Source organism: Somniosus microcephalus, chromosome 2 (genome assembly GCF_052327205.1).
Source record: "Somniosus microcephalus isolate GS21.2 chromosome 2, FLI_Smic_1.0, whole genome shotgun sequence".
In the NCBI taxonomy this organism is placed as follows: Eukaryota; Metazoa; Chordata; class Chondrichthyes; order Squaliformes; family Somniosidae; genus Somniosus; species Somniosus microcephalus.
This window is the reverse complement of record NC_140988.1, coordinates 47690090-47704075: the sequence shown is the minus strand read 5'-3', so window position 1 is coordinate 47704075 and position 13986 is coordinate 47690090. Positions and strand designations below refer to the sequence as shown.

The 13986-nt window shown below is 46.6% G+C and overlaps 1 protein-coding gene across 1 annotated transcript in view; it reads left to right on the top strand.

Annotated features, from left to right (window-relative positions):
• LOC147122704 (uncharacterized) overlaps positions 1 to 13986 on the top strand; it is a 204719-nt gene that overhangs the window by 174973 nt on the left and 15760 nt on the right. Inside the window, 1 exon segment of the mRNA XM_086009485.1 lies at positions 10866 to 11038. Coding sequence (XP_085865611.1) covers positions 10866 to 11038 — 173 coding nt within the window.

Sequence of the window (13986 nt, the reverse complement as noted above, 5' to 3'; positions counted from 1 at the left end):
GTATATTGCCCTTTTAGTAGCTCGAGGGCCGCCACGTACGTATTAGAGTCCCGGATTAGCATATATACTTGATGGCTCACCTGGGCGGTCAAAATTTTCAGTTTGTGATCCTCCTCTGTAACCTGTGAGATTGCGAGGAAGGATTCAAAGCAGCTCAGCCAGTGTTCAAATTTGGCTGATGCACCCACATCTTGAGGGTCGAGGTCCAGGCGTGGTGGTCTGAGGGCTCTCAGCAATGTCTGCTGTATCCGTTGCTGTTGTTGCTCCTCAGGTGTCGCCATTTAACTTTTAGCTAATAAAATTGATACGCTTATCAATTACTTCATAAAAGGTGATGAGTCGAAGAAGAGATGATGAGTCGAAAGAAGAGATGAATAAGGCTTTTATTAGCTAAGAAGAGACCATGCTTCTTCGTGAGTGACTGAACAAGTCTGAACGAAACCCACACAGTGGTGGGTGGAGTCAGCTGAGGCATGCCTCCATACACAGCGCCACCCAGAGGTGGCAATATACAATACAGTGGTTTACCACAGTGCAGGGCACCATTGACTGCACGCACGTGGCTTTGCGGGCACCTGTTTTGAATCCGGAGGAGTTCTGCAACCGCAAGGGGTTCCATTCCTTGAATGTTCAGCTGGTCTGTGACCACCAACAGCTGATCCTCGCAGTCAATGCGCAGTTCCCAGGCAGCAGCCACGATGCCTTCATCCTGCGCCAGACTTCAGTTGCAGACCTATTCGAGGCCCCGGCTCACCCAGCAGGCTGGCTTCTCGGTGACAAGGGCTATCCTCTGTGCCCATGGCTGATGACCCTGCTCCGTTCACCCAGCACCCCTGCTGAAGAGTGCTACAATGCGAGCCATCAGGCGACGAGGAACATTGTGGAGCACACAATCGGTATGCTGAAGCAGCGGATCCGCTGTCTGGACCATTCCGGAGGCGCCTTGCAGTACTCACCAGAGCGAGTCTCCCACTTCGTGGTTGTCTGTTGCATGCTGCATAACCTCGCCATCCTACGCACCCAGCCAATGCCACCAGACATGAAGTGGAGATGCCGGAGTTGGACTGGGGTGGACAAATGTAAGAAATCACACAACACCAGGTTATAGTCCAACAGCTTTATTTGAAATCACAAGCTTTCGGAGCGCTGCTCCTTCTTCAGGTGAAGTGGAGAAATGCATAAAGACACAGCTTATATAGTCAGAGAATCATGTCAGATGTTTACAGGTAACCTTTCCAACTGCCATTTATCGCACCTCGGCAGAGAGATAATCACAGCAGTCAAAGGTGTGAATGGTGTCCAAACAGGTCAGTCAGGGAAACATTACATCAAAGAACAATGAGGTGGGGTCACAAGGGGTCAAATATTGCAGATGCTGGGGTCTGTATGAAAAACAAAAAAACAGACAAAAAACATTTTTTTTGGCTGGAAATCACAGCAGGTCCAGCCGCATCTGTGAAGAGAGAACAAGCCAATGTCGACTCGAGTCTGGATGACCCTGCATCAGGTGGGGTTACATGTAGCGTGACATGAACCCAAGATCTCGGTTAAGGCCGCCCTCATGGGTGCGGAACTTGGCTATCAGTTTCTGCTCGACGATTTTGCGTTGTCGTGTGTCTCGAAGGCCACCTTGGAGAATGCTTACCCGAAGATCGGAGGCTGAATGTCCTTGACTGCTGAAGTGTTCCCCGACTGGGAGGGAACATTCCTGCCTGGTGATTGTTGCGCGGTGTCCGTTCATCCGTTGTCGCAGTGTCTGCATGGTCTCGCCGATGTACCATGCTCCGGGGCATCCTTTCCTGCAACGTATGAGGTAGACAACGTTGGCCGAGTCACATGAGTATGTACCATGTACCTGGTGGGTTGTGTCCTCACGTGTGATGATGGTATCTGTGTTGATGATCTGGCATGTCTTGCAGAGGTTGCTGTGGCAGGGTTGTGTGGTGTCGTGGTCGCTGTTCTCCTGGAAGCTGGGTAATTTGCTGCGAACGATGGTCTGTTTGAGGTTAGGCGGCTGTTTGAAAGTGAGTAGTGGAGGCGTGGGGATGGCCTTAGCGAGGTGTTCGTCGTCATCGATGACATGTTGAAGGCTGCGAAGAACATGGCGTAGTTTCTCCGCTCCGGGGAAGTACTGGACGACGAAGGGTACTCTGTTGGTTGTGTCCCGTGTTTGTCTTCTGAGGAGGTCTATGCGATTTTTCGCTGTGGCCCGTCGGAACTGTCGATCGACAAGCCGAGCGTCATATCCCGTTCTTACAAGGGCGTCTTTCAGTGTCTGTAGGTGTCTATCGCGTTCCTCCTCGTCTGAGCAGATCCTGTGTATTCGCAGGGCTTGTCCATAGGGGATGGCTTCTTTAACGTGGTTAGGGTGGAAGCTGGAGAAGTGAAGCATCGTGAGGTTGTCCGTGGGCTTGCGGTAGAGTGAAGTGCTGAGGTGTCCGTCTTTGATGGAGATTCGTGTGTCCAGGAATGAGACTGATTCTGAGGAGTAGTCCATGGTGAGTTTGATGGTGGGATGGAACTTGTTGATGTTATTGTGTAGTCTTTTCAGTGATTCTTCGCCGTGGGTCCATAGGAAGAAAATGTCGTCGATGTATCTGGTGTATAGCGTTGGTTGGAGATCCTGTGCAGCGAAGAAGTCTTGCTCGAACTTGTGCATGAAGATGTTTGCGTATTGGGGTGCGAATTTGGTCCCCATGGCTGTTCCGTGTGTTTGGGTAAAGAACTGGTTGTCGAAGGACAACCAGGAACACTACAGACAGTTACCCGCAGATCCGACCAAAGAACACACCCGCCAACTCAACAGACTGATCAAAACCTTCGATCCAGACCTTCAAAGCATCCTACATGCTCTCATCCCACGTACTCCCCGCGTGGGTGACTTCTACTGCCTCCCAAAGATACACAAAGCCAACACACCTGGACGTCCTATCGCATCAGGCAACGGAACCCTGTGTGAGAACCTCTCTGGATATGTCGAGGGCATCCTGAAACCCATCGTACAGGGAACCCCGAGCTTCTGTCGTGACACTACAGACTTCTTACAGAAGCTCAGCACCCACGGACCAGTTGAACCAGGAACACTCCTCGCCACGATGGACGTCTCGGCACTCTACACCAGTATCCCCCACGATGACGGCATCGCTGCGACAGCCTCAGTACTCAACACCAACAACAGCCAATCTCCAGATGCCATCCTACAACTCATCCGCTTCATCCTTGACCACAATGTCTTCACCTTCGACAACCAGTTCTTTACCCAAACACACGGAACAGCCATGGGGACCATATTCGCACCCCAATACGCAAACATCTTCATGCACAAGTTCGAGCAAGACTTCTTCGCTGCACAGGATCTCCAACCAACGCTATACACCAGATACATCGACGACATTTTCTTCCTATGGACCCACGGCGAAGAATCACTGAAAAGACTACACGATAACATCAACAAGTTCCATCCCACCATCAAACTCACCATGGACTACTCCTCAGAATCAGTCTCATTCCTGGACACACGAATCTCCATCAAAGACGGACACCTCAGCACTTCACTCTACCGCAAGCCCACGGACAACCTCACGATGCTTCACTTCTCCAGCTTCCACCCTAACCACGTTAAAGAAGCCATCCCCTATGGACAAGCCCTGCGAATACACAGGATCTGCTCAGACGAGGAGGAACGCGATGGACACCTACAGACACTGAAAGACGCCCTTGTAAGAACGGGATATGACGCTCGACTCGTCGATCGACAGTTCCGACGGGCCACAGCGAAAAATCGCATAGACCTCCTCAGAAGACAAACACGGGACACAACCAACAGAGTACCCTTCGTCGTCCAGTACTTCCCCGGAGCGGAGAAACTACGCCATGTTCTTCGCAGCCTTCAACATGTCATCGATGACGATGAACACCTCGCTAAGGCCATCCCCACGCCTCCACTACTCGCTTTCAAACAGCCACCTAACCTCAAACAGACCATCGTTCGCAGCAAATTACCCAGCTTCCAGGAGAACAGCGACCACGACACCACACAACCCTGCCACAGCAACCTCTGCAAGACATGCCAGATCATCAACACAGATACCATCATCACACGTGAGGACACCACCCACCAGGTACATGGCACATACTCATGTGACTCGGCCAACGTTGTCTACCTCATACGTTGCAGGAAAGAATGCCCCGGAGCATGGTACATCGGCGAGACCATGCAGACACTGCGACAACGGATGAACGGACACCGCGCAACAATCACCAGGCAGGAGTGTTCCCTCCCAGTCGGGGAACACTTCAGCAGTCAAGGACATTCAGCCTCCGATCTTCGGGTAAGCATTCTCCAAGGTGGCCTTCGAGACACACGACAACGCAAAATCGTCGAGCAGAAACTGATAGCCAAGTTCCGCACCCATGAGGACGGCCTTAACCGAGATCTTGGGTTCATGTCACGCTACATGTAACCCCACCTGATGCAGGGTCATCCAGACTCGAGTCGACATTGGCTTGTTCTCTCTACACAGATGCGGCCGGACCTGCTGTGATTTCCAGCCAAAAAAAAAAAAAAAAAAATGTTTTTTGTCTTTTTTTGTTTTTCATACAGACCCCAGCATCTGCAATATTTGACCCCTTGTGACCCCACCTCATTGTTCTTTGATGTAATGTTTCCCTGACTGACCTGTTTGGACACCATTCACACCTTTGACTGCTGTGATTATCTCTCTGCCGAGGTGCGATAAATGGCAGTTGGAAAGGTTACCTGTAAACATCTGACATGATTCTCTGACTATATAAGTTGTGTCTTTATGCATTTCTCCACTTCACCTGAAGAAGGAGCAGCGCTCCGAAAGCTTGTGATTTCAAATAAAGCTGTTGGACTATAACCTGGTGTTGTGTGATTTCTTACATTTGACCAGACATGAAAGCACCAGTGGAGGAGGAGGAGGAGGAGGACCAAGACGGGAGGGAGGTACAAACTGGAAGGGCCGTCCGTCAGAGGCTGATAACAAGCCGCTTCTAGGCCCCTCTCACGGAATGCTTGGTGCCATTCGAAGAGTAGGAATGGAACCGTTCGGATAACCCAAAGCCTATGAAGGGCAGTATGAATGTAAATAGCAGACATGGCCAATGTAAATAAAAAAAGTTGTTTATTTTGCAAAATGTGCTTCCTTCCAACATGACAAAACAATGGCAACAGAAAGCAAAACTAACACACTAACACATAAGTGACTCGCACACCCGGGAGACTATCCAAAACATTACTAACATTAAGACCAGCATCCACGGCCTTGATTTCTACAAATAAGACGTCTCAGCAGCACCTTCTACTCTTTCCCCCTTGATGGTGATCTACTTCTCTTGCGAGATCGGCCCCTTCCCTCCCTGCAGCTCCTCCGTAATGGGACCCCAGTTGCTGCATCAAGGCTGGGGGAGGCCTGCTGGCTGTCCGAAAGCGCAGATGCCCCTGAGGGACGTCCTGGACGACCTCTGGCCTTGGAGGGCCCGGATGCTGACTGCTCCAACTGTGCATGGGTGGAAGCAGTCTGTCCTGCAGGTGGTGGCAGCTGCAGTGGAGACGTGCCAGCGGTGGCATCAGGAATGCTGACATCCTGAGAGCGGACAGCAGCTCCCTGGCCAGTCGACACACTGGCACTCTGACAGGGCAGCACCGCAGCATGCGCACCAATCGGCTGGTCCACAGATTGATGCCCTGCTGTGGTGCTGCAAGGGCCCTGGGTAATCCTGCCTGATCCAGCGAGGGTGGCAGCAGTCATTGGTCGCGTGGCCTCAATATGCGTCTGCATGAGACCAGCGAGTGACTGCGTGGCAGCACTCAGCACTTGCGTGGCAGGTGCCAGTGCTTCGGTGAAGCCCTGGACAGTCCTTTCCAGTGCTTCGGTGAAGGCCGGGACAGTCCTTTCCACTGCTTCGGTGAAGCCCTGGACAGTCCTTTCCAGTGATGACCTGATGCCCTGGACAGTCTTTTCCAGTGCTGCCCCGAAGTCCTGGACAGTCCTTGCCTGTGCTGCCCCAAAGTCTTGCCAGTGTCTCGATGGATTCAGGCATCCTTCCCACTGCAGCCATGAGCTCAGTGTGCCTGAGCCGAGCCTGGGCGCTCATTTCTGCGAGGGAACGCACCTCTTCTGCGCTCTGTGCAGCAGTACTCATGGCCTGACTCGCCCTCTGGGGAGACGGCCCCCGAGCTTCCCTACCCCTCTTGCGTTGCTGCAGCTCGCTGGGTCCTGGAGGTGGTTCCCCCTCAGAGCCATCCCCCCCGATCCCCTCCAGGGAAGTACTACCCCAGTCTGCAGATGGGCTGGCTCGCCTGAGGGTGGAACGGATGGTCCGGCTTCCTCCTGCTCGTCGCCTCCAGAGTCAGTGGCAGTGGCAGCTTGAGGGCCCGGCTCCCGAGCTGGTGATGCAGCATCTGAAAGCAGGGAGGTTGAAGAGTGGCTTTAGCGAAAGGACAGGGTGGCAGCAAGGGATGCATGAGTGCTGCAATGCTCTGACATGGGCCCAGAGTGAAAAAGAATGCTGGTGGGGGGAACAAGTGGAAGGAGAGAGTTCAAAAAGGTGAGGACCTTACCATTTCTGTGCACAATGGGGTCGGCAGCTCCAGTGGTGACAGGACCACTCATCCGCCTCCAACAATCTGGTGGACTCGTTCCTCCAGGTCCATCAGTGCCTGCAGCTGAGGAGGGCCTCCTCCGGTACGAAGCTGCTCCCTCTGGTTCCTGGCCAGCTTGGCCTGCAGGAGAAAGGACGGGAAGTGATGAAACATGCTGGCCTGAGCTGACATCACATGCCCCCCATGGTAGAATAGCCCTTACATTATGCATTGAGCTGACATCACATGCCCCCCATGGCAGAATAGCCCTTCCATTATGCATTGAGCTGACATCACATGCCCCCCATGGTAGAATAGCCCTTACATTATGCATTGAGCTGACATCACATGCCCCCCATGGTGGAATAGCCCTTACATTATGCATTGAGCTGACATCACATGCCCCCTATGGTAGAATAGCCCTTACATTATGCATTGAGATGACATCACATGCCCCCCATGGTAGAATAGCCCTTACATTATGCATTGAGCTGAATGTGCGTGTGTGTTTCCAGAAAGGGCCATGGGTGCTGGCTGACAGATGGCCATTGGGGCTTCGCGCACCCTCTGGCCATAATGTCAGGTGCAGATGGAGGGATGAAGAAGATTGCGAAAAAGGCACTCACCCTAACGACCCGAGTGAGGTCGTTGAACTTTTTCCTGCATTGCACAGGAGTCCTGGGCACCATGCTGCTTGAGGTGACTCTTTGACAAACTTCCCTCCAAGCCCTGCGGTACTTGCTCTGATGAGGCCTCCTGCCATTGTCGGGGTACAGCAAAGCTCGCCAGCGCTCCACTTCACCAACCAAAGCATCCAATGCCCCATCCGTAAAGCGCTCCACTCTCTGCCTCACCTTCTCCATATGTTCAAAGTTTGGAATGCCACAGAAAGCACAGCGCCGATTTTGAGGCCTACAAGGCGTAGAGTGTGGCTGCTGATCCTAATTGACCTGCCCCTTTAAGAGCTGGCCGGTGCCAGCATGTCTCGGGGTAATCGATTATTGACAGCACCTGCGCTGCGCCCGGCCGCCGACATATTGAGTAGCGCCGCCGGGTTAGCGCCTTAAGACTCCCGTGCAGCGCCTGAATCAACGCCGCAATCACCTTTAGGGGCGCAGCAACCCAATATCGCTCAAGGTGGCGATAAGTTGCGCCTGGTGATAAAATTTGCGCAGCGCCAATTCTAGCGCCCCAAACGGGGCTATACCCAATTTCTCCCCCAAATTGTTTTAAAATTCAATTTTACTTTATTCTGAATTAATTGTTATTAGTCATCACAAGCTATTTGTTTACAATAAAGAATAAAGTTAAAGTACACCCATAAGAGTTACAAGGCCCAACAGCACATAGCTGCACCATGGTACAGGACTGAGAGTCTGCTTTTCAGAAATCCTGCAGCAGTCCAAAGGTTTATTTTTAAACCAATCTTCGCCACTTCTTGATTTACCTGAACTATAAACCCACAGTGTTTGTAAGTTTTAGAACCAAATCATGACCTTTATAATCCATTATTCATGTTATTCAGTTGTTCAGTAGCAACCTAATCACTGACCAATAGTGGCCAGACTTCCTCCCTGACCAGAACCACTCAAAACTCCCAACAATGGGAAGCAAACTCAGACACATTGGGCCAGTAATTCCGGTCCCAACGCGTGAGTACGGACGGGGTACTCACGCGTGGGCCCGTTGGAAGTGCCGGATTTCAGCATGCACAGCGCATGCGTGGGAAACCGGCATTTCCTGTCCTCTGAACCAAGGGGTTCAGAGGACGACTGCGTGCGCACTGAAATTCCTTTTTTTCCACAGGTTTGCGCGTGTGTAAGGGCCTCTCCTTTTTACGAATGTAAAAAGGAGACGTAAAGACTTCATTCTTTAAGGTAAGTGGTCTATTACTTAAAATTATAACATTTTTTCCACAGCTTTATTGTTTTTAAGGACTTTACAGTAAGGTAAGTGTAGTTTTAGACCCGATTCTTTTTTAAATTATTTTTTTCAAAAATTTGATTAATTGTTTAAAATAGTTTTTTAAAGTTATTTATAGTTTATTTAATTATTGGGATATTTTTAAAAATTTTATTTAAAGTTAAACTAGTCTTTTGGGCGCCCGTACTTTTCATGAGTTTGACAGTTCTTACTATCAAACTCATGAATGAAGTTTCCCCTCCCCTGATTGGCTGCACAGTGCTCACCTGATCCCAGCCGGCATATCGCACTAACTACGCCGCTGGATCAGGCAAGCACAGCGCGCCGACATCTGAACCGGGCCAGTGACAGGAATTCCAAGCAGGCCCAGGCTTCAGATGTCGGCGCGCCGGGTGAGTGCACATCGGGGGCTTGCACGTGCGGCAAGCCCCCGAACCTAATTTCTGGGCCAATACTTCCCTGCACTCCTTTAAAGCAGTCTGCTTCACACTAGAACAGGGAAGCTCTGAACATTTTTTTTGACATTTCCAGAAATCCACAAACCTCTCCTCCTGCCAAACCAGACCATAATTTAGCCCAATACATTTCTGGTTTAATGTTCACACATAATATCTGACCCAATCACATTTAAGCTCTCACACCACACCACTATTTTTGTTTATTTTGATGAGATTATGCATAATTATCATAAATCCATAATTATATACCTTAATGATCATATATCAGTTTATAAATGTCAACTTTAAGATATTTGGTGAAACATTTCAGTAGTTTTTCATCTTCGTTATTGCTGTCATTCATGTGAAGGTCTTGCTGTCCTTCACTTCTCCAGCCAGCAGCAGTGCCTCTGCAGTGAGTCCTTAACACTCGATTTGTGCCAAATACATCTCCTGAGAGCTTCTGACTCAGGGTTGGTCCATGCCTCCTGACAAAATGACTAGGCTTAAACTTTGAGTTTATTTTTGCAGTATATAGACATCTGATTAGCCCCTCCCAAGTCCAAGGAAGTGAAACACATTAAGCTTCTATTAGTGCACAATGATTTTACTTTTTTTAATAATTACAGGGTAGGTCATGTCTGACTAATATAGTTGAATTTTTTGAGGTCAAGAGCATGGTGAATAAGAGAGTTTCTATGGATGTTGTCTTATATGAATTTCCAGAGGGCATTTGATAAAGTTCTTCACAAGCGATTGGTAGCAAAAATAAAAGTGCAAGGAATTGTAGCAACCTTGTGACATGGGTCGGTAATTGGTTGTGAGGTAGGAGACAGAGAGTAGGGATGAAATTAGTGTTGTTTGATTGGCGGGATGTGACAAGTGGTGGAGCCTTAGCTTTTCACCATATATGTCAATGATTTTGATGAAGGAATAGAGAGTTGCTGAGAGAATCCAGAACAAGAGCGCATAATCTTAAAACTAGAGCTAGGCCATTTAGGAGTGAAATCAGGAAGCGATTTTTCTGCACAAAGGAAATCTGGAGCTCTTTTTCCCCCAAAAGGCTGTGAATGCTGGGTCAATTGCAATTTTCAAGACTGGAACCAATAGATTTTTGTTAGTTAAGGGAATCAAGGGATATGGAGTAATAGCGGATAAATTGAGTTAGGTACAGATCAATCATGATCTAATTGAATGCTGGAACAGGCTCGTGGGGCTGAATGGCCTATTCCTGTTCCTATGTTCCTACAACAACCTGTTCCCAGGCTTCAGTCTATGAAGTGCACAAAAAGAGACAGGGAGGAGTTTGCTACCTAATTTTGCCTCCTCTGTGAAAAAGAACTTGCTCAGTACGTCCCTACAGCAGTGCAGCTAAAATTGGGAATTCAGCAGTGTGGGACAATCATATAAACATACCCAAGAGCCATTATTCTATATCACCACATGCTGAGGCGCTCCATTGTCTTTATTCTATAGAGATGAATGATCTGATGGATGAAGGTGATTTGACACTCATTAAATTAAATTAAATATGCATTGTGTTTTGTGCCATAACTCAATGCCATTGTAGATTAACTTAGTTGATTTTTTTTTTATCTGCAGGTACAAAAATTGCAAAATGTTCATTGTATTTTCTATAAAAGAAAAAAAACTGCAAATGCTGAAAGTCTGAAACAAAAACAAAATGCTGGAAATACACAGCAGGTTCATCAGCATTTGTGAAGAGAAAAGGCAAGTTGTACCGAAGAAAGGTCTTAAATCCAAAACGTTAATCTGTCCTTTCTCCTTACAGATGCTGACAGGCGTGCCAAGTATTTACAGCATTCTTTTGATTTTGTTTGTATTTTCTGTCAATATTTTTTTTTGGATGGTGTGATTACTGACATTTGTATTTTTAGGCAGTTTATTTTGATGAATGGAAACAGGGAAAGAACCCTCTGAGCAGGCTTTGCCATACTTGCCACCTTGTGAAGCCTCTCCGGTCCAAGCATTGCCATGTAACTAACCGCTGTGTGGAGTACTTCGACCACTATTGTCCTTACATCTATAATGACGTAGGATACAGAAACCGGTACAGTGATGTTAATTTCGATCATGCTTTTGAAATTTTAGCACTATTGTATGTTTATATTGTTTTATAAGTGTAAGATGCAATGTATAAGTTAGGTTATTCATAATTTTTGGTTTACTATTTTTAGAAAATGGATCTGAATGCAAAACAAAACTCTCCTCTGCCTACCCTTCATGCCCTCCTTCTTCTGCTCCCTGCTCCATATCTCGCCCTCTCTCCCCTCCATCCCCTTTCTTTCTTGTTCACAACCTCCCTTTTCCACTTTGGTGCTCCTCCGGGTTCCACAAAATCAGCCCGGACCACTGCTGCTCCAGGGCCCTCTCCCGAGATCGCACCCTACCCCTGGACCAGCTGCCCGGGGTGCTCGATTTCCGCCCGCCAGCCTGATGCTGATGAGACCCAGCCCCTGGGGGCCTGCCATCGGCACTATCAGGCAGTCAGCCAGTGCGCTTTGCTAGTCAGCCGCCCATAGTTATAATCTACCCCAAAATCTTGAGATTCAGAGGATAATGAAGTCCTGAAGCTTTGTTCTCACAGTGCATGACATCTGCCTGATCGTTCCATAGAAAGCTTACACTAAGACAGGAGAGCAAGTCGTGGGAGTAAAAAGAGCACTTTGATGACCATGTGATGAATAAACCAGCTCAAAAATAAACATTTAATCCAAGGACGCAGTCTTTGAACCTCAGACTTCAGACTATTTCAACTGGTTAACATAACTGAATTTTTGAAATATTTTAATTTTGGCAATAAATAGCTATCGAGTTAATAGTAGTTAATTTTGGTGGAATACCCAATAAGTTCAACTTACTAATTAACCTATATTAAATACATTTCAGAGCTCCCTTGTAGTTTATTTATAGAAGTGCTTTCTTTTTGGATATTTTTTTTTTTTAATCTTCAGTTGAAAAAAATCCAAAAAGACAGTGCATAGTTTTGCTAGTAAACTTTTTACTAATCATTTGCAATACCATGTACAGTTCTGGTCTCCATATTATAAAAGGATATAAAGGCACTGAAGAAAGTGCAAAAAAAGATTTACAAGGATGATACCAGAACTGAGAGGGTACAACTGTTGGGAAAGACTGAACAGACTGGGGCTCCTTTACATAGAATTTAACGCACAGAAACCGGTCAATGTCGGTGTTAATGCTCCACACGAGCCTCCTCCCACCATACTTCACCTAAATCTATCAGCCTTCTATTCCTTTCTCCCTCATGTACTTATTTAGCTTCCCGTTAATTGCATCTATGCTATTCGCCTCAACTACAACATGTTGTAGCAAGTTCCACATTCTAACAACTCACTGGGTAAAATGTTTCTCCTGAAGTCTCCTCTTTTCTATAGAAAAAAAGTTAATTTTGAGGGGATGAGAATGGAACTAGGGAAGATAAACTGAAAAAAATAATGACAAACTAAGAGATAGAACAGCAGTGGGAAATATTTTAAAAGGTGATCAGTAAAATTCAGGAGACATATATTCTGCTAAAAAAACAAGAACATCATGGATGCCTAAAGAGATAAGGGCAAAATTGAAATTAAGAAAAATGCATACACTAAGTACATAGACAATAAAGGAGAGGATGACAAAAGGGAATATGAAGAGGTTAGAAAAGAAGTCTAAAAAATAATTAGGGAGGCAAAGAGGAACTACAATATGAAATTATCAAGGAATATAAAAAGAAATAGTAAAGTATTCTACAGACACATAAATAACAAAAGGAAAACCAGGACAGTGATAGGGCCACTAAGATAAACTCACAGGAAATGACACAGAAATGGCAGAAATATTGAATAATTACTTTGCCTCAGTTTTTACCAGGGAGACCAACAAAGTGAACATGACATTAGAAGAAGTGATCAAAAAAGGTATCAAATATTTAAGATAGAAAGGGGGGAGATTATTGATGAACTAGTCAAACTTGGAGAGGATAAAACTCCTGGTCCGGATGGATTATATCCACGCACACTAGAAGAAACTAGGGAAGAGATAGCAAAGGCACTGTTTTAGATATATATATATAAAAAATATAATTAAAAAGGGAATAGTGCCAGAGGACTGGTAGACAGCTAATGTTATCCCTGTATTTAGAAAGGGAGATAGAACAAGTCCAGCTAACTATAGACCAGTTAGCTCAACATCGGTGCTAGGAATGAAAATGAAATATTTACGCAAAGGTAAAATAGAAAAACATCTAGAAACTGAAAATATAATAAAGAAGTCAGCACGATTTCAAGTCAGCACAGAGACCAACCTTACTGAATTCTTTGAAGAAGTAACAGAAAGAGTAGATAAGGGTAATGCAGTAGATGTAATATAATTGGATTTTTAAAAGGCCTTTGATAAGTTACTGCATAGTAGATTCATGACTAAGGTTAGAGCATGTGAAGTCAGGGGACAAGTAGCAGAATGGATAGCTAACTGGCTATAAAACAGAAAACAGAGTAGGGGGTGAAGGTAGTTACTCAGACTGGCAGAAGGTGGGAAGTGGTTCCACAAGGATCAGTGCTGGCACAACTGCTGTTAAGCATTTACATAAACAATTTGGACTTGGGAATCGGAAGTACAATTTCAAAATTAGCGTATAATACCAAATTGAGGAGTATAGTTAACACCGAGGAAGACTGTGACAAAATATGAGAAGTCGTTAATAAACTTGCAGAATGGGCGTATAAATGGCAAATTAATTTCAATTTAGATAAGTGTGAGGTGGTGCATTTTGGTGGGAGGAATAATGAGGCCACATACACCTTGGAAAATAAGAGTCTAAATGGGGTAGAGGGGCAAAGGGATCAGGAAAGATTGAACGGCTGGGCTCTTTTCTCTAGCAAAGAGAAGGCTGAGGGGTGACCTAATAGAGGTCTTTAAAATTATGATAGAGTAGACATAGAGAAGATGTTTGGACTAGTGAGGAGGCCAAAACTAGGGGTCATCAATATAAGATAG